Here is a 23079-nt window from a genome sequence, read left to right on the forward strand (position 1 = left end):
GTTTTTCAGGGGTTGGAGGGGTGGTAATTGAGGGGTGTGCTGGACCCCACTGAATCTGCCCCCACCCCACTGTGGCCTCCCCAGCTGCAGACAGCTCAGCCTCTGGGACTTTCCGGCTGGGGAAGTGGGGGTGGAGGGGTGAGGGGCGGGCCCCACCTCTAGGTGCTGAGGCCTTGCGGGTGGAAGGGGGCTGCTTTCCGCCTGCACCCGGTGCTGGAGCTGGCCACGCGGGGCCGTGAGAGACTGGGGGCGCAGGGGGGGGCGCCATGGGGGGACCCCGGCTGCTTCTCTTGTCTCTGGTGTGGGTGCTGGTCCGGGGGACACGCTCCCACCATGGTGAGTTTTTTATTTTTATTTTTGGGGAGGGAGGAGGTTTAGCCTAGGGTGAACCTCAAGTTTACAGACCCCCCAAACCTCTCCCATGGGGTCCCCGGGTGGGGAAAGGAGTGTGGGGGAGAGGATAAGGTGGGGGTGTCAAGCAAGCGCCTTGGGGTGCCAGTGGGGGCTGGGCTGGTTGGGGGGACTCTGGGGCTGCTCACCGGATGTGGTTGGCACAGACAGGCTCATGTTAAAGAGCCTGAGGGACCCAACACACACACACACACACACACACACACACACACACACACACACACACAATTGGCACAAGTCTGGAGAAACTGGGGTTCAGGGCTGATACCCTCTTTTCCTCCCTGCACCCCTCCACACCGACCCCCCTCTCCTGCAGATAGACCCAGCCCACTGCAGTGCTATGGAGTGGGGCCCGTGGGTGACTTGACCTGTTCCTGGGAGACTTGGGGGGTCCTGGAGGCCCCCGCAAACCTGCATTTGCAGAGTCGGAAGTAGTGAGTATCTGCCTGCCCCCTCCCCAAAGTGTTTGTCTGCGTGTGTGTGGGGGGTAGTTTGGGGAAACTGAGTCTTGGGTGGGATCCTCCCAGGGCTGCCTCCCCTTCTCTGGACCCCCCCTTTCTTCACTTTTTGGGGTGGGGAGCACACGGAGTCTGCCGCTCCCCCCCCCCAAGCTCTGAAGCTGGTCTGGGTTTTGCTGTTGCTGAGCAAGTTGTTTGAGCTCTCTGAGCAGGAGAAGCACTTTCCCGCCAATGTGGGGGCCAGGGAGGAGGGAAGGCAGACAGAAAGCTTGCCCCCCTCAGTGCTGCACCCCGGCTGGCTCTGAGTTCTCCCTTAGAAATTTTTCTACCAGGGAGTTGGGTTAAGCACACGTGGTGCATAGTGCAAGGACCTGCCAGAGAATCCCAGTTCGAGCCCCCGGCTCCCCACCTGCAGGGGAGTCGCTTCCCAGGTGGTGAAGCAGGTCTGCAGGTGTCTGTCTTTCTCTCCTCTCTGTCTTCCCCTCCTCTCTCCATTTCTCTCTGTCCTATCCAACAGTGACGACATCAATAACAACAACAATAATAACTACAACAATAAAACAACAAGGGCAACTAAAGGAAATAAATATTTTTAAAAAAAGAAAAGAAAAAAAGAAATCTTTCTACCCGGGAGTCAGGTTAAGCACACACGGTGCGTAGTGCAAGGACCTGCCAGAGGATCCCGGTTCGAGCCCCCGGCTCCCCACCTGCAGGGGAGTCGCTTCACGGGCGGTGAAGCAGGTCTGCAGGTGTCTGTCTTTCTCTCCCCCTCTCTGTCTTCCCCTCCTCTCTCCATTTCTCTCTGTCCTGTCCAACAACAGCAATGACAACAATAACTACAACAACAATAAAAAACAACAAGGTCAACAAAAGGGAAAATAAATAAATCTTTCTACACTTCTGGAAGCTTCCCTACTTCAGACACTCCCATGTATAGGCCCAGGGCGGTTCAAATCCGGGGCCTTGCAACACATGGTGAAATGTGCCCTCTAACAAGTGAGCTGTCTTCTTGTCCACCCCACACCCACCCGTATTTATCGTTATTTTTTTTTTCCCTCCAGGGTTATTGCTGGGCTCGGTGCCTGCACCATGAATCCACCGCTCCTGGAGGCCATTTTTCCCCCTTTTTGTTGCCCTAGTTGTTGCAGCCTCGTTGTGGTTATTATTATTGCCATTGTTGACGTTGCTTTGTTGTTGGATAGGACAGAGAGAAATGGAGAGAGGAGGGGAAGACAGAGAGAGAGGGGGAGAGAAAGACAGACACCTGCAGACCTGCTTCACCGCCTGGGAAGCGACTCCCCTGCAGGTGGGGAGCCGGGGGCTCGAACCGGGATCCTTACGCCGGTCCCTGCGCTTTGCGCCACCTGCACTTAACCCACTGCGCCACCGCCCGACCCCCTTAAATTTTTTTTAAAGAGTCCATTTATTCATTCATGAGAAATGATAGGAGAGAGAGAAAGAACCAGACATCACTCTGGTACATGTACTGCCGGGGATTGAACTCGGGACCTCATGCTTGAGAGTTCAAAGCCTTATCCACTGCGCCACCTCCCAGACCACTTAATTTTCTAAAAAATATTTATTTATTTATTCCTTTTTGTTGCCCTTGTTGTTCTTATTATTGCTATTGTTATTAATGTCGTAGTTGTTAGGACAGAGAGACATGGAGAGAGGAGGGGAAGACAGAGAGGGGGCAGAAAGACAGACACCTGCAGACCTGCTTCACCGCCCGTGAAGCGACTCCCCTGCAGGTGGGGAGCCGGGGGCTTGAACCGGGATCCTTACGGGTCCCTGTGCTTTGCACCACGTGCGCTCAACCCACTGCGCCACCGCCCGACTCCCTCCCTATTTTTATTTTTGTAACCAGAGCACTGATCAGCTCTGCCTTCTGGTGGTGCAGGGGATTAAACCTAGGACTTTGGAGGCTCAGGCAGGAGAGTTTGTTTGCATAACCATTATGCTATCTACCCCTGTCCTATTTATTTTTGATGAAAGATACAGAGAGAAAGAGAGAAAGAAAAAAGAAAGAGAGAGAGAGAGAGACCAGAGTTCTGCTCAGCTCTGGCTGCTGGTGGTGCTGGGGATTGAACCTGGGACCTCAGAGCCTCAGGCGGGAGAGTCTTTTGCAAAATCACTGTGCGGTCTCCCCAGCCTGACTCCAGTGTTTTAACCACTGCACCACCTCTCGGGTCACAGCCCCATTTTGTTATGTTATTTCAGTGTGGGCTGCAGAGACAGCACAGTGGTTCTGCAAACAGACTCTCCTGCCTAAGGCCCTGAGGTCCCAGGTTCAATCCCCAGCACCACCAGCAGCCAGAGCTGAATAGGGATCAGTCTCTCTCTACCTCTTTATCTGTCTCATTAATACTAATGACATGTTTAGGATTATTACTATTATTATTTTTAACAAAAGAATGAGAAGGAGAACCTCTGTCAGGCACATACAATACTGGGGATCAAACCTGGACCTCACCCTTGAGAGCCCAATGCTCTAACCACGGCGCCACTTCCCAGGCTACTGGTGGGGGGGACCCCTTTACCATCCCCATTCTACAGATGACAAAACGGAGGCCCACAGAGGCGAAGTGACCATTCCAGGATCACACAGCTCTGAGTTTTGAACCCGGGTGGAGTCTTCCCTGCACTTTCGGCTCAGGGTCCGAGCCCCCCTCCCCATATTCCGCTGTATCTATCCCCACAGCCATTCCAACAGGAACTGGGAGGTGCCCGTGCCCCCCGGGCAGAGCTGGGTGATCGTCCCACGGGAACAGCTCACGGCATCCGACCAGCTGCTGATCTGGGGGGTACAGGGGGGTGACCTGTTGTGGCCTGCCATCTCTGTGAACCTGGAAACCCGAAGTAAGAAGCTTGGGGAGAGGGACTGTGGGCAGTGGGTGGGACCCCCAGGGGAACCAGGCTCATCTCCCTCTTGCCATTGTTGCCGCCCCCCTCCCCTTAGTGAAGCCAGATGCCCCCTCGCTGGCCCCAGAGGTGGACTTCCTGGAGGAGGAGTCCCTGGAGGCCATCATCCAGTGGACCCCACCCACATGGCCCCGCCACAAGGACCTCGTCTGCCAGTTCTATTACCAGGGATGCGGTAAGACTGCCTGGACCCTGGTGAGTATTGGGGACCCCCCCAACAGTCACTTTATTCTTGGGTTGCACCCCTAAATCTCTGCTCACTCCTCACCTGCACCCCCAGACTGTCTGACTTTCCCCCCCCCAAAAAAAAAGGAAAAAAGAAAAAAGAACTTGCACCTGGAATTCCTTTTGTGCTATTTTATTTTAGCTTTCAGAAAAAAGCAGAGAATGAAAGACAACAGCCCGGAACCTTCCTCCAGTGTGTTTTTTGGACAGGACAGAGAGAAATGGAGAGAGGAGGGGAAGACAGAGAGGGGGACAAAAGACAGACACCTGCAGACCTGCTTCACCGCCTGGGAAGCGACTCCCCTGCAGGTGGGGAGCTGGGGGCTCAAACCAGGATCCTTAGGCTGGTCCCTGCACTTTGTGCCATGTGCCCCCATTTTTTTACAGCTGAGTAGTATTCCATTGTGTATATATACCACAACTTGCTCAGCCACTCATCTGTTGTTGGACACCTGGGTTGCTTCCAGGTTTTGGCTATTACTAATTGTGCTGCCAAGAACATATGTGTACACAGATCTTTTTGGATGGATGTGTTGGGTTCCTTAGGATATATCCCCAGGAGGGGAATTGCAGGGTCATAGGGTAGGTCCATTTCTAGCCTTCTGAGAGTTCTCCAGACTGTTCTCCACAGAGGTTGGACCAATTGACATTCCCACCAGCAGTGCGGGAGGGTTCCTTTGACCCCACATCCTCTCCAGCATTTGCTGCTGTTACCTTTTCTGATGTGTGACATTCTCACAGGAGTGAAGTGATATCTCATTGTTGTCTTTATTTGCATTTCTCTGACAATCAGAGACTTGGAGCATTTTTTCATGTGTTTCTCAGCCTTTTGGATCTCTTCTGTGGTGAATAATCTGTCCATGTCCTCCCCCCCATTTTTGGATGGGGTTGTTTGTTGTCTTGTTGTTGAATCTGGCAAGCTCTTTATATATGTTGGTTATTAAACTCTTATCTGATGTATGACATGTAAAGATCTTCTCCCATTCTGTGAAGGGTCTCTTGGTTTGGGTAGTGATTTCTTTTGCTGTGAAGAAGCTTTTTAATTTGATGTAGTCCCATAGGTTTATACTTGCCTTAGTCTTCTTTGTAATTGGATTTGTTTCATTGAAAATGTCTTTAAAATTTATGTGGAAAAGAGTTCTGCCAATATTTTCCTCTAAGTATTTGATAGTTTGTGGTCTAACATCCAAGTCCTTGATCCACTTGGAATTTACTTTTGTATTTGGTGAAATACAGTGATTCAGTTTCATTCTTCTGCATGTTTCAACCCATTGTTTCCAACACCATTTGTTGAAGAGACTCTGCTTTCTCCATGTAATAGTCTGGGCCCCTTTGTCAAAGATTAGATGTCCATAGGTGTGGGGCCTCATTTCTGGGCTCTCAATTCTATTCCACTGGTCAGTGTGTCTATTCATGTTCCAGTACCAAGCAGTTTTGATGGCAATGGCCCTATAATACAGTTTGAGATCTGGGAGTGTGATGCCTCCGGTTCTGTTCTTTTTTCTCAAGATTGTTTTGGCAATTCTAGGTCTTTTCTGGTTCCAGATAAACATTTGTAGCATTTGTTCTGTTCTCCTAAAAAATGTGCTTGGGATCTTGATGGGGATAGCATTAAATTTGTAGATGGCTCTGGGTAGTATATTCATTTTGATGATGCTAATTCTTCCAACCCATGAACATGGAACATCTTTCCACTTCTTTGTGTCTTTTTCAATTTCCTTGAGTAGTGACTCATAATTTTCAGTATATAAGTCTTTCACTTCTTTGGTTAGGTTTACTCCTAGATTTTTTTTTCTCACTTCTACTCCTAGATATTTTATTGTTTTTGTTGCTATAGTAAAAGGAATTGATTTCTGGATTTCAACTTCTTCTAGCCTAGTGTTTGCACAGAGGAATGCCACTGACTTTTGAATGTTAATTTTGTAGCCTGACACCTTATTGTATTGCCTGATGATTTCCAAAAGCTTCTTGCTGGATTCCTTAGGTTTTTCTATGTATACTATCATGTCATCTGCAAATAAGGAGAGTTTGACTTCTTCTCTTCCAATCTGTATGCCTTTAACTCCTTGCTCCTGCCTGACTGCTATGGCAAGAACTTCCAACACTATGTTGAATAGTAATGGTGATAGTGGGCAGCCCTGTCTAGTACCTGATCTGAGTGGAAATGCTTCCAGTTTTTCACCATTGAGTATGATGTTGTCTGTAGATTTGTTATATATAGACTCCACTGTCTTGAGGAATTTTCCATCTATTCCCATTTTTTGTAGTGTTTTGATCATAAAGGGATGTTGTATTTTGTTAAAGGCTTTTTCTGCATCTATTGATATGACCATGTGGTTTTTGGTCTTGCTTTTGTTGATGTGGTGGATCACATTGATTGATTTACGTATATTAAACCAACCTTGCATGCCTGGGATAAAACCCACTTGGTCATGATGAACAATCTTTTTGATATACTGCTGTATCCGGTTGGCTAGAATTTTGTTTAATATTTTTGCATCTACGTTCATCAGAGATATTGGTCTGTAGTTTTCTTTTTTGGTTGTGTCCCTGTCTGCTTTTGGTATCAGGGTGATGTTGGCTTCATAGAAGCTGGCAGGGAGTATTCCAGTGTCTTCAATCTACTGGAAGACTTTTAAAAGTAGAGGTATTAGTTCTTCTTTGAAGGTTTTGTAGAATTCATTTGTAAAACCATCTGGTCCAGGACTTTTTATTTTGGGGGAGATTTTTGATAACTGTTTCAATTTCATTAGCTGTGATGGGCCTGTTCATGTTATCCACTTCCTCTTTACTTAGTTTTGGAAGTTGGTAAGTATCTAGGAAATCATCCATTTCTTCCAGGTTCTCTAGCTTGGTGGCATATAGTTGTTCATAGAAGCCTCGCATGATATGTTGAATTTCTGTGGTGTCTGTTGTGATATCTCCTCTTTCATTTACTATCCGATTTATTTGGGTCTTCTCCCTTTTTTGTTTTGTGAGTCTGGCTAAAGGTTTGTCGATTTTGTTCACTCTTTTGAAGAACCAACATTTACTTTCGTTCATCGTTTGTATGGTTTTCCTATTCTCAATGTTATTTATTTCTGCCCTAACTTTAGTGATTTCTGTCCTTCTGGTTGCTTTAGGATTCTTTTGTTGTTCTTCTTCTAGGTCTTTAAGATGTGCAATCAGGCTGTTTATTTGTGCTTTTTCTTGTTTCCTAATGTGTGCTTGTATAGCTATGAACTTCTCTCTTAGGACTGCTTTAGCTGTATCCCAAATATTTTGATACCTTGTGTCTTCATTTTCATTGAAGTCTTGAAACATTTTGATTTCTTCCTTGATTTCCTCTTTGACCCAGAAGTTGTTAAGAAGTGTACTGTTGAGCTTCCACATTTTGGCACTGTTACTAATCTTTTGTTGATTGTTAAGTGTTAGTTTAATTCCACTGTGGTCTGAGAAGATGCTTGGGATGATTTCAGTGCTCTTGAATTGGCTGATGCTGTCTTTGTGGCCTAATATATGGTCTATCCTTGAGAATGACCCATGTGGATTTGAGTAAAATGTATATTCCAGTTTCTTGGGATGAATGACTCTGAAAATGTCCAATAGTTCTAGTTTGTCTATCTCTTCATTTAGCTCCCTTATATCTTTATTGATTTTCTGCCTGGATGATCTGTCAAGTTGAGAGAGTGGGGTGTTGAAGTCCCCTACTATGATTGTGTTACTGTTAATATATTGCTGTAGCTTTTTCAGTAGAAGTTTGATGTATTTAGATGGCTTCTCATTGGGTGCATAGATGTTAATAATTGTTAAATCCTCTTGATTGACTGATCCTCTGAGCATTAAGTAGTGTCCCTTCCTATCTTTTTTAATCTTATCTATTTTAAAGTCTATCATGTCAGATATGAGAATAGCTACTCCTGACCTTTTTTGTGGGCCATTGGCTTGTATGATAGTTTTTCATCCTTTCACTTTAAGTCTGTGTTTGTCTTGTTGAGTTAGGTGGGTTTCCTGTAGACAGCATATTGTTGGGTTGTGTTTTCTGATCCGTCTTCCTACTCTGTGTCTTTTAATAGGTGAATTCAGGCCATTGACATTTATTGATATCAAAGACTGAAGATATTTTAACGCCATTCTTGTAGAGTTTTAGAGTGTTCTGATATATGTCCTATTTGTGGTGGTCTGGTTGTTTATAGGAGACCTTTCAGAACTTCTTTCAGGGCAGGCTTGGTGATGGTTGCTTCCTTCAACTGTTGCTTGTCTGAGAGGGTTTTGATGTCTCCCTCTAGTTTGAATGACAGTCTAGCAGGATATAGTATTCTTGGCTGAAAGCTTTTCTCATTGAGCACTCGATAGGTATCTTGCCATTCTCTTCTGGCCTGTAGTGTTTGTATGGAGAAGTCTGCTGCTAATCTTATGGGGTTTCCTTTGTAGGTGACTCTTTGTTTTTCTCTTGCAGCCTTCAGGATCCTTTCTTTATCCTTATTCCTTTCCATTCTGAGTATGATATGTCTTGGTGTCTTTAGGTCTGGGTTAATTCTGTTTGGGACCCTCTGGGCTTCTTGAATCTTTATGTCTTTGGTGTTGTCTAGACTAGAGAAATTTTCAGCTATTATGTCCTGAAGAATGCTTTCTTCCTCTCCCTCTCTTTCTTCCTCTGGTAAGCCAATAATGCGTACATTGTTTCTTTTGAAGTCATCCCATAGGACTCTGTAGTTGTTTTCAGCATCTCTTAATCTCTTTTTGAGATCTCTTACTTCTTTTTTAGTTGTCTCTAATTCATCCTCAATCTTGCTAATTCTGTCTTCAGCCTCATTGATTCTATTCTCTCTGCCCTCTACTGTTTTCTGGAGTTCATCTATTTTGTTGCCCTGCTCTGTTACTGTTTTAGCTTGTTCAGCTAGTTGCATTCTTAGCTCAGCGATTTCATCTTTCAGCTCTCTAATAACCATGAGATAATTAGAATTTTCTTCCATATTCTCATTTGTTGTTCCTGCATTTCTGATTACAATTTTTCAAATTCTTTACTCACTCCTGTTATTATTTCCTTAGCTAATGTTTGGATGTTGAACTCATTATTTTGTGCTTCACCCTCTGGAGGACTTTTAGCTGGACTCTTGTCCTGGTTCGAGTCTCCAATATTTTTTCTTGTTGTTTAACCATTTTATATATTATGTTATGAGTTCCCTTTATCAGTACTTTTCAAATTATTGATCACTATTATGGATTTACTTGTGTCTAAGTAAGTTAATTAAAGGGTTCACAGTGGTGGAAGTTAATAGTTGTTTCAATCCCTGAGTTGGCGCTCAGTGGTTTAAAAGCCTCTTTTTTTTTTCCTTCCCTGTAGGCTATGGGAGCCTGAGGGCTTTTAAACTATCAATAGGCTTCTTAGCTTAATCACTGACTCCTGACCAAGAGATAAAGCAGGGTGTGGCAGAGATAACCCAGTGGTTATGCAAAGAGACTTTCACAGCCCCTCAGCTATACCACTGATGTATAGGTCTTCTGAGTTTCCTGGTTAGATCTCTGTCCCCTGGTGTCCCTTCCTGTCGCTGCTCCAGATTCTGGGGGTAGTAGCAATGGAGACTCAGAGTTGCACTTGGTGAGTCTCTGGGGAGTCCTCTCCTCCCTTAAGCTGTCCCCTTGTTGGTGGAACAGACTGGAGGTGGTGTCTCAACTGATAAATTGCTGAACTGTTAGCAGTCACTTAATCTCTCCTTAGGCCCCTCTCTCCTCTCTGTCACCAGCCACACGTGTTTGTACTCACCGGTGATTTACTGGGTTCCTGTGGTCATTCTAGTCCTGTCTTGTTTCGGTCCTGGGTGGTTTCCTTTGGTATTCCTGAGCACGGCACTCCTTAATAACATTTAAGCCTACTCCATTCCATTTTTCTTTACTGTGTCCATTTAGATATAAAGGGAAAGGAGGAGATGATGCTGAGGAATTATTCTGATTCTTTCTCACCCTTTTAAAAAATATTTATTTTCCCTTTTGTTGCCCTTGTTGTAGTTATTGTTTTTTTGTCATTGTTGGATAGGTCAGAGAGAAATGGAGAGAGGAGGGGAAGACAGAGAGGGGGAGAGAAAGACAGACACCTGCAGACCTGCTTCACCACCTGTGAAGCGACTCCCCTGCAGGTGGGGATCCAGGGGCTCGAACCAGGATCCTTATGCCGGTCCTCGCGCTTTGCGCCACCTGCGCTTAACCCGCTGAGCTACCACCCGACTCCCCTCTCTCACTCTTGAACTGCCATTGTCTCTTGATTTCTCTGTTATATTAAATAAATAAATAGTAAAAAGAAAAGAGACAAATAGGCAAGCAGAGAGAGGGCTGGGAGACATCAGAGTGTTTCTGCAGACAGACTCTCCTGCCTGAGGCTCTGAGTTCCTGGGTTCAATCCCCAGCACCGCCGGTAGCCAGAGCAGAGCAGGGTTGTGGGCTCCCTTTATCTCGGCTCTGGGTTGCCTCTATCTCTCTTTCTCACTGAAATAAATAAAATAGGAGGGTGGATGATGATGCACTGGTTGAGCTCACATTTAACCATGCACAAGGACTTGGGTTTGAGTCCCCGGCTCCTCACCTTCAGGAGGGAGGCTTCAGGAGCAGTGGATCGGGGATTCAGGTCTGTCTCTCTCTCTCTCTCTCCTTTACTCCACTCTCAGTTTGTCTCTGTTCTAGCAAATAAAATAGAAAGTGGGGGAATGACAGAGTGGCCCCTGGGGTGAGTGGATTCGTAGTCATAGTAAGTTAATAATGAATTAAAGTGGTCCTGGAGGTGGTGCAGTGGATAAAGCATCAGACTCTCAAACATGAGATCCTGAGTTCAATCCCCCAGCAGCACATGGACCAGAGTGATGTCTGGTTCTTTCTCTCTCCTCCTTTCTTATTAATAAATAAAATCAAAAATAATTATTAATTAATTAATTAAAATGAGAGGGGGGAGAGATCTGGGGGAGAAGCCTTGGGGTCCCCACTGACCCCTGTGCCTGTCCCAGGTGGAGCCCCCACTGAGCTTCCCACCCCTGGCCCCCCTGGAGATCCGGGACCTTTGCCTGGCCTCCAGCTACAAGGTGCAGGGCCACTGTCGCCTGGAACAGGAAGAGGACCTATGGAGTGAGGACAGCGCCACCCTGTCCTTCCAGACCCCGCCCTCGGGTGAGGCCCCGCCCCTTAATCTGGCCCCGCCCCACGAGGAGGCCACGCCCTTCGGGAGTCACAGCCCATGAAACCAGCAGCCTCCCGCCAACGTGCTCCATTGAGGCCCCGCCCCACAAGCTCCGCCCCTCTAATTAGGTTATGCCTTGGTGAGGCCACGCCCACATGCTCCACTGAAGCCACGCCTCTGCTCTTACTCTGGGAAACCCCCACCCTCCCCAAGACCCCGCCCTACTGATGAGGCCACGCCCCACACACCACACCGCACCCATGTAAAGCCACGCCCCCAACAAAACCCCGCCCCTTCTGTCTCTGCTGAGTTCACGCCCTCTCAAAAAGACCTTACCTCTGCCCCCCTTGCTGTGCAGTTTTTTTTTCCATTTATTTACTTATTTTTTAATTTCTTTATTGGGGAATTAATGTTTTACATTCGACAGTAAATACAATAGTTTCTACATGCATAACATTTCCCAGTTTTCCATATAATAATACAACCCCCACTAGGTCCTCTGTCATCCTTCTTGGATCTGTATTCTCCCTACCCACCCACCCAGCCACCCCAGAGTCTTTTACTTGGGTGCAATATGCCATTTCCAGTTCAGGTTCTACTTGTGTTTTCTTTTCTGATCTTGTTTTTCAACTTCTGCCTGAGAGTGAGATCATCCCATATTCATCCTTCTGTTTCTGACTTATTTCACTTCACATGAATTTTTCAAGGTCCATCCAAGATTGGCTGAAACCATTTTCGATAGCTGAGTAGTATTCCATTGTATATATATAGAGAGAGACCACAACTTGCTCAGCCACTCATCTGTTGTTGGACACCTGGGTTGCTTCCAGGTTTTGGCTATTACAAATTGTGCTGCCAAGAACATAGGTGCACACAGATCTTTTTGGATGGGCCTGTTGGGTTCCTTAGGATCTATCCCCAGGATGTTGTGCAGTTTTGTCCCGCCCACTACTGAGGCCCCGCCCCACCTTCCAGTAAGGCCACGCCCTGCAGACCACGGCATAAGAGGCCCCGCCCCAACTAAAACCCCACCCTTCATGGCCTCGCCTCTGTTGAGACTCCCTCCCATTCTCCTCGAGGCCCCACCCTCCTTCCCCCCCAGGGCCCACCCCCACCCTCACCCTCACCCTCACCCATTGTCACCCCTCCTGGCCTCAGCTCCCAAGGATGTGTGGCTGTCCGGCAGAGTCTGTGGCCCCCCAGGCGGACCGGACCCCGTCCTTCTCTGGAAGGTGAGTTTTGGGGGTTCAGCCGATTCTCTCTACAGGTGTCAGGGCACCCCCACCCCTGGCCCCTTTCCCAATCCCATTGCCAACACAATCTTTAACACCACTCCCCCCCACCAAGAACGTCCTGGGGACTCAGTTTCCCCATCTGCAAAGCAGATCAAAGTATCTCCTGGAAGATGGGGGAGATTGCACACACTTCCATGCCTGAGGCTCTGAGGTCCCGGGTTCGACTCCTAACACACCATCATCCAGAGCTGATCGGTGACAAGGGGGGAAAAAAGGAAGGAAGAGATAGACACTATATATAGGAGGCCGGGTCGCGGTGCACCAGGTTGAGCGCACATGTTACAATGCGCAGTGACGCGGGTTAGGGGCCCAGGGCCCCATCTGCAGGGGAATAGCTTTGCGGGTGATGAAGCAGGGCTGCAGGTGTCTCTCTGTCTCTCTCCCTCTCTATCTCCCACACCACTCAATTTCTGGCTCTCTCTACCCAATAAGTAAATACAGATTTTTTTTTAAATTTTAATATTTTATTTATTCCCTTTTGTTGCCCTTATTGTTTTTATTGTTGTAGTTGATGTCGTCTTTGTTGTATAGGACAGAGAGAAATGGAGAGAGGAGGGGAAGACAGAGAGGGGGAGAGAAAGACAGACACCTGCAGACCTGCTTCACCGCCTGGGAAGCGACTCCCCTGCAGGTGCGGAGCTGGGGGCTCAAACTGGGATCCTGACACCAGTCCTTGCACTTAGTGCCATGTGTGCTTAACCCGCTGCACTACCGCCCAACCCCCGGCTTTGCACTTTCTAATGTGTGTGCTACTCTGAAAGGTCTAGTCCTGAAAACTCATTCTTTCTTTGAAGAGGAGAGAGGAAGAGACAGATAAAGAAAAGGAGAGACCCACAGCCCTGCCCACCCTCCATGGGCTCCCTGGGTGCTGTGCCTGGTGCTGAGAGAGGAGAGACCCCACAGCCCTGCCCACCCTCCATGGGCTCCCTGGGTGCTGTCCATGGTGCTGAGAGAGGAGAGACCCCCCACAGCCCTGTCCACCCTCCATGGGCTCCCTGGGTGCTGTGCAGGGTGCTGAGAGAGGAGACCCCCCACAACCCTGCCCACCCTCCATGGGCTCCCTGGGTGCTGTCCATGGTGCTGAGAGAGGAGAGACCCCACAGCCCTGCCCACCCTCCATGGGGCTCCCTTGTGATGGCCAGGAACTTAAACCTGGGGCCTCACCTGTTCCCTACCTGGGTGACATCCACCCTTTCTCCCCCTAGGCCCCTGGCTCCTACATGCAGGGCAACTACACCGTCTCATTCCAGCTGGAAGATGATTCTCTGAGCTTGACGGTTACCCCGTGCTGTAGCACCCCCATTCCCACAGGGACGAAGGTGGCCTCGGTGTCAGCGGCCGATGCCAGCAGCTGGGAGTCCGTCACCAACCTCTCGTTGGTCTGCTTGGGTGAGAGTTGGGGCGTGGCCTGTGGGAACAGATGGTACTTCCCCGGGCACCAGCTAACTAACATCCCCCCCATTGCCTGTCTCCAGCTCCAGACTCTGCCCCCAGGAACCTGGAAGTCCACAGGGGCCAGCGAGAAGGGTTGCTGCAGGTGGCATGGCTGCCGGGGACGGGGAAGCCCCAGGAGTACGTGGTGGACTGGGCTCCGGAAAGTGACAGCCTTGGGGACCTCAACTGGGTCCGGCTTCCGCGGGGGACGCTCAGCGCCGGGTTGTCAGGTGAGGCCTGGGGCGTCCTGGTGCCTTTGTTCACAGCCAGATTTTCTTTTTCTCAAAGTTGTGCTTCACTGAGGCCTGGGTAGGGAAGCAGTGGACAAAGCTCTAGACTCTCATGCATGAGCTGAGATCCTGGGTTCAAACCCCGGTGAAGTATGTGCCAGAGGAAGGCTCTGCTCCCTTCTCCCCCTCCTTCTTCTCTTTCTTTCATTGACAGGACAAAGAGAAATCAACAGGGAAGCGGGGAGATAGAGAGGAAGCGAGATGGAGAGAGACCTGCAGCTTCCCCCCTGCAGGTGGGAACCAGGGGCTCAAACCTGAGTCCTTTTGCACTGTAATGTGAGCGTTCAACTGGGGTGAGCCACCGCCTGGCCCCTGGTTCTCTGTCTTCTCTCTACACCTGGTTGAGTGTACATGTTACAGAGCTCAAGGACCCGGGTTCAAGCCCCCAGTCTCTACCTGCGGCAAGTGGTGAAACGGCTGCAGGTGTCTCTCTTTCTCTCTCCCTCTCTATCTCCCCTACCCTCTCAATTTCTGGCTGTCTGTATCCAATAAATAAAGATAATTAAAAAAAATTATTTTAAGAGTCCACCAGAAATTTCTTGAAAGAATAGAATAGAGGGAGTCGGGTGGTAGCGCAGCAGGTTAAGCGCACATGGTGTAAAGCTCAAGGACCGGCATAAGGATCCCGGTTCAAGCCCCCGGCTCCCCACCTGCAGGGGAGTCGCTTCCCAGGCGGTGAAACAGGTCTGCAGGTGTCTGTCTTTCTCTCCCCCTCTCTGTCTTCCCCTCCTCTCTCCATTTCTCTCTGTCCTATCCAATGACGACATCAATAACAACAACAATAAGACAACAAGGGCAATAAAAAGAAAAAATAAATATTAACAAAAAAATTAAAAAAAAAGAAGGGGAGGGGATGTCAGCTCTAACTGGGCAAATTCGTTTTCTCTCTCTCTTCCTTTTTTATTTATTTACTTTTTCATTGTTGTCTTTATTTGCATTTCTCTGTCAACCATGACTTGGAGCATTTTGACTTTTCGGATCTCTTCCTTGGTGAATATTCTGTCCATGTCCTCTCCCTATTTTTGGATGGGATCATTTGTTTACTTGTTGTTGAGTTTGGCCAGCCCTTTATATATTCTGGTTATTAGCCTCTTGTCTGATGTATGGCATGTAAAGATCTCCCATTCTGTGAGGGGGTCTCTTGGTTTGGGTAGTGTTTTCTTTTGCTGTGCAGAAGATTTTTTTTTGTTTTGTTTTTGTTTGTTTTATTTATTTATTTAGTTGCCCTTGTGGTTTTTTTTGTTGTAGTTATTATTGATGTCATTGTTGTTGGATAGGAAAGAGAGAAATGGAGAGAGGAGGGGAAGACAGAGAGGGGGAGAGAAAGACAGACACCTGCAGACCTGCTTCACCGCCTGGGAAGCGACTCCCCTGCAGCTGGGGAGCCAGGGGCTCGAACCGGGATCCTTACGCCGGTCCTTGCACTTTGCGCCACCTGCGCTTAACCCGCTGCGCTACCACCGGACTCCCTGTGCAGAAGATTTTTAATTTGATGTAGTCCCTCCCATAGGTTTATACCTGCCTTAGTCTTCTTTGTAATTGGGTTTGTTTCATTGAAGATGTCTTTAAAATTTATGCGGAAAAGAGTTCTGCCAATATTTCCTTCTAAGTATCTGATAGTTTCTGGTCTAACATCCAAGTCCTTGATCCACATAGAATTTATTTTTGTGTTTGGAGAAATATAGTGGTTCACTTTCATTCTGCTGCCTGTTTCAACCCATTTTTTCCAACACCATTTGTTGAAGAGACTCCCCTTTCCCCATTTAGTAGTCTGGGCACCATCATCAAAGATTCGATGTCCATAGGTGTGGGGGCTTACTTTTGGGCTCTCAATTTAGTTTCCTCTTTTTTTCTTTCTTTCCTTTTTTCTCTTTTCCCCTCTCCAGGGAATTTCACAGGCGGAGTTCCCTACAGAGTCACGGTGACCTCCGTCTACCCTGGGGGCTTGGCACCTGCTCCCTCCGTCTGGGCCTTCACAGAGGAGCTGAGTAAGGGGGAGATGTGGAAGGAGGAAGGGTTGGAGTCCCCCATAGAAACAAACAAACAAATAAATAAAATTTATTTTTCCTTTTTTTTTTTTCTTTTTCATCAGAGCACTGCTCAGCTCTGGCTTTTGTTGGTGTGGGGGCTTGAACCTGGGACTTTGGAGCCTCAGGCATGGGAGTCTCTTTGCAAAACCATTATGCTATCTACCCCCGCCCTATTTTTACCTATTTTTACCAGAGCCCTGCTCAGCTCTGGTTTTTGGTTAGTCTGGGAATTTTTTTAAATGTTTTTATTATCTTTATTATTTATTGGATAGAGACAGCCAGAAATTGAGAGGAAGGGGGAGATAGAGATGGAGAGAGACAAAGAAACACCTGAAGCCCCGCTTCACCATTTGCAAAGCTTTTCCCCTGCAGGTGGGGAGCAGGGGCTTGAACGCAGATCCTTGTGTATGGTGATCTGTGTGCTCAACCAGGTGTGTCACCACCTGGCTCCTGGGCCTGGGAATTGAACCTGGAGCCTTTAGTGCCTTAAGCTTAGGCATAAAAATCTTTGAATAACCATGCTATCTACCCCCCCCCCTTTTTTTTCCTCCAGGGTTATTGCTGGGCTCGGTGCCTGCACCATGAATCCACTGCTCCTGGAGGCCTATTTTTTCCCCCTTGTTATTTATCATTGTTGTTGTTGTTGTTTTTATTGCTGTTGTCGTTGTTGGATAGGACAGTGAGTAATGGAGAGAAGAGGGGAAGACAGAGAGGGGAAGAGAAAGATAGACACCTGCAGACCTGCTTCACCACCTGGGAAGCGACTCCCCTGCAGGTGGGGAGCCGGGGGCTCAACATTGAAAGGGGAGGGGGACAAGGAGAGGGAGAGAGACAGAGACAACTGTAGCTCTACACTACTCGTGAAGCTTTCCCCGTGCAGGTGGGGACCAGAAACTTGAACCAGGGTCCTTGTTCTTGGTGGATACACCACTACCTGACCTCATACTTATTTATCTTTATGAGAGAAAGAGAAGGGGAGAGAGAGAAAGGCATAGAGAGTAAGAGAATGGGAGGGAGGGAGGGAGGGAGGGCTGAAGCAGGTCTGTGCATTGCCAGGAATTGAACCCACTGACTCCCTCTCCCCTCAGTGCCTCTGGAGGGACCCAAGCTGCACAGACTCCAGGACGCCCCATCGGGGTCCCCTGTCATCACATGGGACGAGGTCCCCAGGTCGCAGCTCAGAGGCCACCTCACTCACTACACCTTGTGTACACAGAGCAGGGCAGGGTCTCCACTCTGCAGGAACGGTGAGCTCCCCAGCCCGTGAGTCCAGCCCTTGCCCTGTCCCCGACCCCCCCTCCCAGATGCACCTCCACCCAGTGCGTGACTCAGTTTCCAGCCCCCAGCCCACCAGGGGAAGCTCTATCTTCTCTGTCTCTATTAGGAAAAATTCAGCCAGGAGCCCCAAAGGCCTGTGACAAAAATAAGTCCCTCCACCGTGACCTGCGTTCCCTGGTGGACAACGGCTTTTACACCCAGGACTGTAATGGACTATCACTTAACCTTGGGCGGCCAAAGCCACTGTCTGTATTTATTGATACTGAAGGATGATGGTCATCTTTTATTAATCATCGAGAAAGACAGAAGGATGACACGGCTCCAGGGTGTGGCTACATTTGGGTCAGACACACCTGGCTGTGAGCCATGCAGTGGCAGGAACTAGGGAAGAGAGGCTTCTGGGATACCAGCTCTGACTGATGGCCGTGCCAGGCACTGAACCTGGGACCTCATAGCCTCATGCAGCAAGGCCTTTTGCATAACAATTATGCTATCTCCCCAGGCCCTATTTATTTATATATTTATTTATTTAGATTATTGATATATTTTTATTAATTTTTTATATTTATTTATTTATTTTTTATTTGTTGCCCTTGTTTTTATTGTTGTAGTTATTACTGTTGTTATTGATGTTGTCATTGTTAGATAGGACAGAGAGAAATGGAGAGAGGAGGGGAAGACAGAGAGGGGAAGAGACAGACAGACACCTGCAGACCTGCTTCACCGCCTGGGAAGTGACTCCCCTGCAGGTGGGGAGCCGGGGGCTCGAACCGGGATCCTTATACCGGTCCTTGTGCTTTGTGTCACATGCACTTAACCTGCTGCACTACTGCCCGACTTCCTAACATTTAACTAGAGTCTTGCTCAGCTCTGGCTGATGGTGGTCCCTGGGATTGAACCTAGGACCTCAGAGCCTCACACAGGAGAATCTCTTTTCATATCCATTACGCTGTCTCCCCAACACCTTAAAAATGTCTTTTTATTTTTCTTTTCTTTATTTAAATTTTTTATTATTTTTATTGGATAAAGACAGCCAGAAACTGAGTTGGAAGGGAGAAATGTAAAGAGAGAGAGACAGAGAGACACTTGTGAAGCTTTCCGCCTGCAGGTGGGGACCTTGCGCCCTGTAACATGTGTGCTCAACCAGGTGCACCACCACCCGGCCCCTTTTAATTTTCTTTATTACCAGAGCACTAGTGAGCTCTGAATGATGGTTGTGCGGGGGATTGAACCTGGGACTTTGCAGCCTCGGACGTGAGAGTCTCTTTGCAGAACCATTATGCTGTCTACCTTTCTGCCCCACCTCTGTCTCTTGATGTTGAATGAAAATTAAAACTTCTTGGGAGTCAGAAGGTAGCGCAGCGGGTTAACACACATGGCGCAAAGCACAAGGACCAGCGTAAGGATCCCGGTTCGAGCCCCCGGCTCCCCACCTGCAGGGGAGTCGCTTCACAGGCTGGTGAAGCAGGTCTGCAGGTGTCTGTCTTTCTCTCCCCCTCTCTGTCTTCCCCTCCTCTCTCCATTTCTCTCTGTCCTATCCATAACGACAACATCAGTATCAACAACAATAATAACTACGACAACAATAAAAGGCAGCAAGGGCAACAAAAGGGAAAATAAATATAAAAAAAGAAAAGAAAAGAAATAAAAATTAAAAAAAGAAAATTAAAACTTCTCAGACCTGTGGAATCACCACTGCATGAGTCCACCTCTAAATCAATCAGTACATAAGCAAGCCACCTTACTCAGGGAATTAAAAAAAAAAGGGGGGGAGGAGGCTGTTGCAGAGAGAATGGAGGTGCACAGACCCCCTGGTAGACCACCCAACTCTATTTACTTATTCATTTATCCCCTTTTGTTGCCCTTGTTGTTTTATCCTTGTTGTGGTTATTGTTGTTTTTGATGTCCTCGTTGTTGTTGGCTAGGACAGAGAGAAATGGAGAGAGGAGGGGAAGACAGAGAGGGGGAGAGAAAGACAGACCTGCAGACCTGCTTCACCGCCTGGGAAGCGACTCCCCTGCAGGTGGGGAGCCAGGGGCGCGAACCGGGATCCTTATGCGGGTCCTTGTGCTTTGTGCCACCTGGGGCTTAACCCGCTGCGCTACCGCCCGACTCGGGAACTACCCAACTTTTATGGTGTCTCCCCAGTGAGTGGCAGCGTCCGGACCATCATCCTGTCTGACCTTCCCTGGGGTTCCGGCAAGCTGTGGATGCGGGCTTCCACTGTGGCTGGGCTGGGGCCACCTGGCCCCAGTCTCCGGTTTCACCTGCCAGGTAGGGGGCCAGGGGGAGGGGGCTTTGGAGCCCACTAAACACTATGCATTACCAGGCAAGGTGTGTTTCTTATTCCTTTTTTTTTTGCCACCTGGGTTATTTATCCCTGGGGCTCGGTGCCAGCACTGTGAATCCACGGCTGCTGGCAGACATTTCTGCCATTTTATTGGACAGGACAGAGAGAAATTGAGAGGAGGGGGAGATAGACAGAGACAGAGACAGAGAGATGCCATTTTACTGGACAGGACAGAGAGAAATTGAGAGGAGGGGGAGATAGACAGAGACAGAGACAGAGAGATGCCTGCAGACCTGCTTCACCGCTTCTGAAGCTTCCAGCACCCCCTGCATGTTGGGAGCCGGGGCTCGAACCCAGATTCCTTGTGCGGGTCCTTGAACTTAGTACTGTGTGCATTTAACCCTGTGTGCCACCACCCAGCCCTCTGTCTCTGATCCTTTAACCTGTGCTTCTGCTGGCATGTCCGGGAGTGCCCTGTTGCCCTATGCCATGCCCACCCCCCTCCTCTGCTAGACCACGCCCACCGCCAACCAAGCCACGCCCACAACACAAGACACCTCCACCTGCCCCTCTCAGGCCACACCCACAACGCAGCCTGGCACCGCCCCTTTTATAAGGCCCTCCCCTCTGTGATTTTTTTTAATGTTTTAAGATACATATATATATATTTTTTTTTTAAAAAATATTTATTTATTTTCCCTCTTGCTGCCCTTGTGGTTAATGATGTCGTCATTGTTGGATAGGACAGAGAGAAATGGAGAGAGGAGGGGAAGACAGACAGGGGGAGAGAAAGACAGACACCTGCAGACCTGCTTCACCGCCTGGGAAGCGACGCCCCTGCAGGTGGGGAGCCGGGGGCTCGAACCCAGATCCTTACGCCAGTCCTTGCGTTTTGTGCCACGTGCGTTTAACCGGCTGCGCCACCGCCCAACTCCCGATATATATTTTTTAATTTATTTATTCATGAGAAAGATAGAGGAGAAAGAACCAGACATCACTCTAGTACGTGTGCTGCCGGGGATGGGACTCGGGACCTCTTGGTTGAGAATCTAATGCTTTATTTATTGCACCACTTTTTTTTTTTTTTGTCTTTGCCTCTTCTCTGCAGATAACACCCAGAGGTGGAAGGTTCTGCTAGGTGTCCTTGTCCTTTGGTGTGTGATCCTGCTAGGCTGTGTCCTGTGCTTTGTCACCGCCAGAAGGTGAGACACCTAGGTCTTCACCCATCTGGGCAGGGATGGTCACCGGGATGTCCTGTCCTGACTGTGTTACCTGTTGGCAGGTGCTCCCACCTGCGCCACAAGGTACTGCCCCGCTGGGTCTGGGAGAGAGCCCCAGATCCCGCCAACAGCAGTTGGAACCAGTCCCACATGGAGGTGAGGAAACACGGCTGGTTTATGAATGATGATTATTATTTAAAATTTTATTATTTTTACTGGATGGCGATAGCCAGAAATTAAGAGGGTAGCGAGAGATAGAGAGGGACAGGGGTCGGGTGGTGGTGGTGTACCAAATTATTATTTTTTAAATGTTTATTCCCTTTTGTTGCCCATGTTGTTTTATTGTTGCCGTTACTATTGCTGTTGTTATTAATGTTGTTGTTGTTGGGTAGGACAGAGAGAAATGGAGAGAGGAGGCAGGAGACAGAGAGGAGGAGAGAAAGACAGACACCTGCAGACCTGCTTCACCGCCTGGGAAGCGACCCTCCTGGAGGTGGGGAGCCAGGGGCTCGAACCGGGATCTTTACGCTGGTCCTTGAGCTTTGCACCACGTGCACTTAATCTACTGCACTACTGCCCGACTCCCAGTGTACCAAATTGTTACCATGTTCCAGGACCTAAGTTCAAGCCCCTGTTCCCCACTTGAAGTGAGGGACACTTCATAAGTTTTGAAGCAGGTCTGCAGATGTCTGTCTCCTCCACTTCTATCTCCCCTCCCTGCTGACTTTCTCTCTGTCCTGTCAAATAAAAAGTAGGTAAAAAATTAAAAGATAAAAATGGTCACCAGGAGCAGTGGATGTACCGTGCAGGCACTGAGCCCCAGTAGTAACCCTGGTGGCAAAAAAAAAAAAAAAGAAGAAGAAAGAAAGAAAGAAAGAAAGAAAGAAAGAAAGAAAGAAAAAGACATCTGCAGACCTGCTTTACCACTTGCAAAGCTTTCCCCCTGCAGGTGGGGACCAGTGGGCTCGAACCCAGGTCCTTGCACATTGTAACATGTGCTCTCAACCAGGTGTGCCACTGCCCATCTGCAACAAAGCCTGGTTTCTTAGGGAGAAGGATTCTGTGGGAGGTTTATGGGAGCTGTGTGTGGGGGTGAGGGGAGAGAGACCCATATTTCATGCTGGATTCTTCTCAGGAGATACCCCAGGCCCAGCCCCCCGGGGATCTGCCCTTTCTGGAAGTGGAGGAGACGGAGCCTCTCTCAGCCACCCAGTCTCCCCAGACCTCCTGTCCACCCCTCAACTCCGGGTACGAGAAACATTTCTTGCCCACGCCTGAGGAGCTGGGCCTCCTGGGCCCCCCGTCCCAACCCAGGCAGCAGGTTCTGGCTTGAAACCAACCAACCCAGGGTCCAAGAAGGCCCCCAGTTTGATAGAGGAAGACTCTGAACGAGAGGCTGAGCCACACACCCAAGGACGCCCAGCAGGAAAGAGCTGGTACCCCAGGACTGAAGAGCAGAGCCTGGTCACCCAGGGCGGCGCTGGGGTGGCAGACAAAGCTACCTCCCCAGATTGGCCCCTCCACGTGACGGACGCCTGGTGGACACAGCCCCAGACTCCCTTGAGGCAAGGAACAGACACAGATAATTCTTAATTCTCCTCAAGAGCAGAAGCAGAAATTGAGTCTCGGGAGGAGGGGCATAGATGTCTCTCCTTCTGCCATCAGCTGAGATCCAGGACAAGGGACACAAGAAGGGGGGGAACTCAAGTTCCCAAGTGTATGGATTGAGAAGCAAAAAGAAATAAAAATTGGTGGTGTGATAGCTCCCAGGTGGTGCTGAGAGAGGAGAGACCCCACAGCCCTGTCCTCCCTCCATGGGGCTCCCTGGGTGCTGTGCAGGGTGCTGAGAGAGGAGAGACCCCACAGCCCTGCCCACCCTCCATGGGCTCCCTGGGTGCTGTGCCTGGTGCTAAGAGAGGAGAGACCCCACAGCCCTGCCCACCCTCCATGGGCTCCCTGGGTGCTGTCCATGGTGCTGAGAGAGGAGAGACCCCACAGTCCTGCCCACCCTCCATGGGGCTCCCTGGGTGCTGTGCAGGGTGCTGAGAGAGGAGAGACCCCACAGCCCTGCCCACCCTCCAT

General features: G+C 48.9%; 1 protein-coding gene across 3 annotated transcripts; it reads left to right on the forward strand.

Moving 5' to 3' along the window:
• The first annotated feature begins 163 nt into the window (after positions 1-163).
• Positions 164-22772, forward strand: IL27RA (interleukin 27 receptor subunit alpha). Of its 3 annotated transcripts, XM_060181854.1 has the most exons (14): positions 164-336; positions 728-845; positions 3571-3728; positions 3829-3986; positions 10991-11150; positions 12319-12392; positions 13661-13844; positions 13931-14119; positions 16066-16167; positions 17298-17456; positions 19636-19761; positions 20886-20979; positions 21060-21153; positions 22133-22769. In XM_060181854.1, exons 1-14 carry the CDS (start codon positions 267-269, stop codon positions 22328-22330), a joined length of 1884 nt encoding a protein of 627 aa, XP_060037837.1. In that variant the 5' UTR covers positions 164-266; the 3' UTR covers positions 22331-22769. The 3 variants fall into 3 exon arrangements, with proteins under 3 accessions (XP_060037837.1, XP_060037839.1, XP_060037838.1); XM_060181856.1 differs by lacking the exon at positions 19636-19761 and having other exon boundaries at positions 22133-22772; XM_060181855.1 differs by lacking the exon at positions 16066-16167.
• The last annotated feature ends 307 nt before the right edge of the window (positions 22773-23079 follow it).

Source organism: Erinaceus europaeus, chromosome 23, assembly GCF_950295315.1.
Source record: "Erinaceus europaeus chromosome 23, mEriEur2.1, whole genome shotgun sequence".
Taxonomy (NCBI): domain Eukaryota; kingdom Metazoa; phylum Chordata; class Mammalia; order Eulipotyphla; family Erinaceidae; genus Erinaceus; species Erinaceus europaeus.

Bases quoted from the DNA above. Each gene is read 5' to 3' on its own strand.
- IL27RA (XM_060181854.1), top strand. From the start codon at position 267: ATGGGGGGACCCCGGCTGCTTCTCTTGTCTCTGGTGTGGGTGCTGGTC. The intron at 13,845-13,930 runs GTGAGAGTTGGG...GCCTGTCTCCAG, and splicing joins CCTCTCGTTGGTCTGCTTGG to CTCCAGACTCTGCCCCCAGG. The intron at 14,120-16,065 runs GTGAGGCCTGGG...TCCCCTCTCCAG, and splicing joins GCTCAGCGCCGGGTTGTCAG to GGAATTTCACAGGCGGAGTT.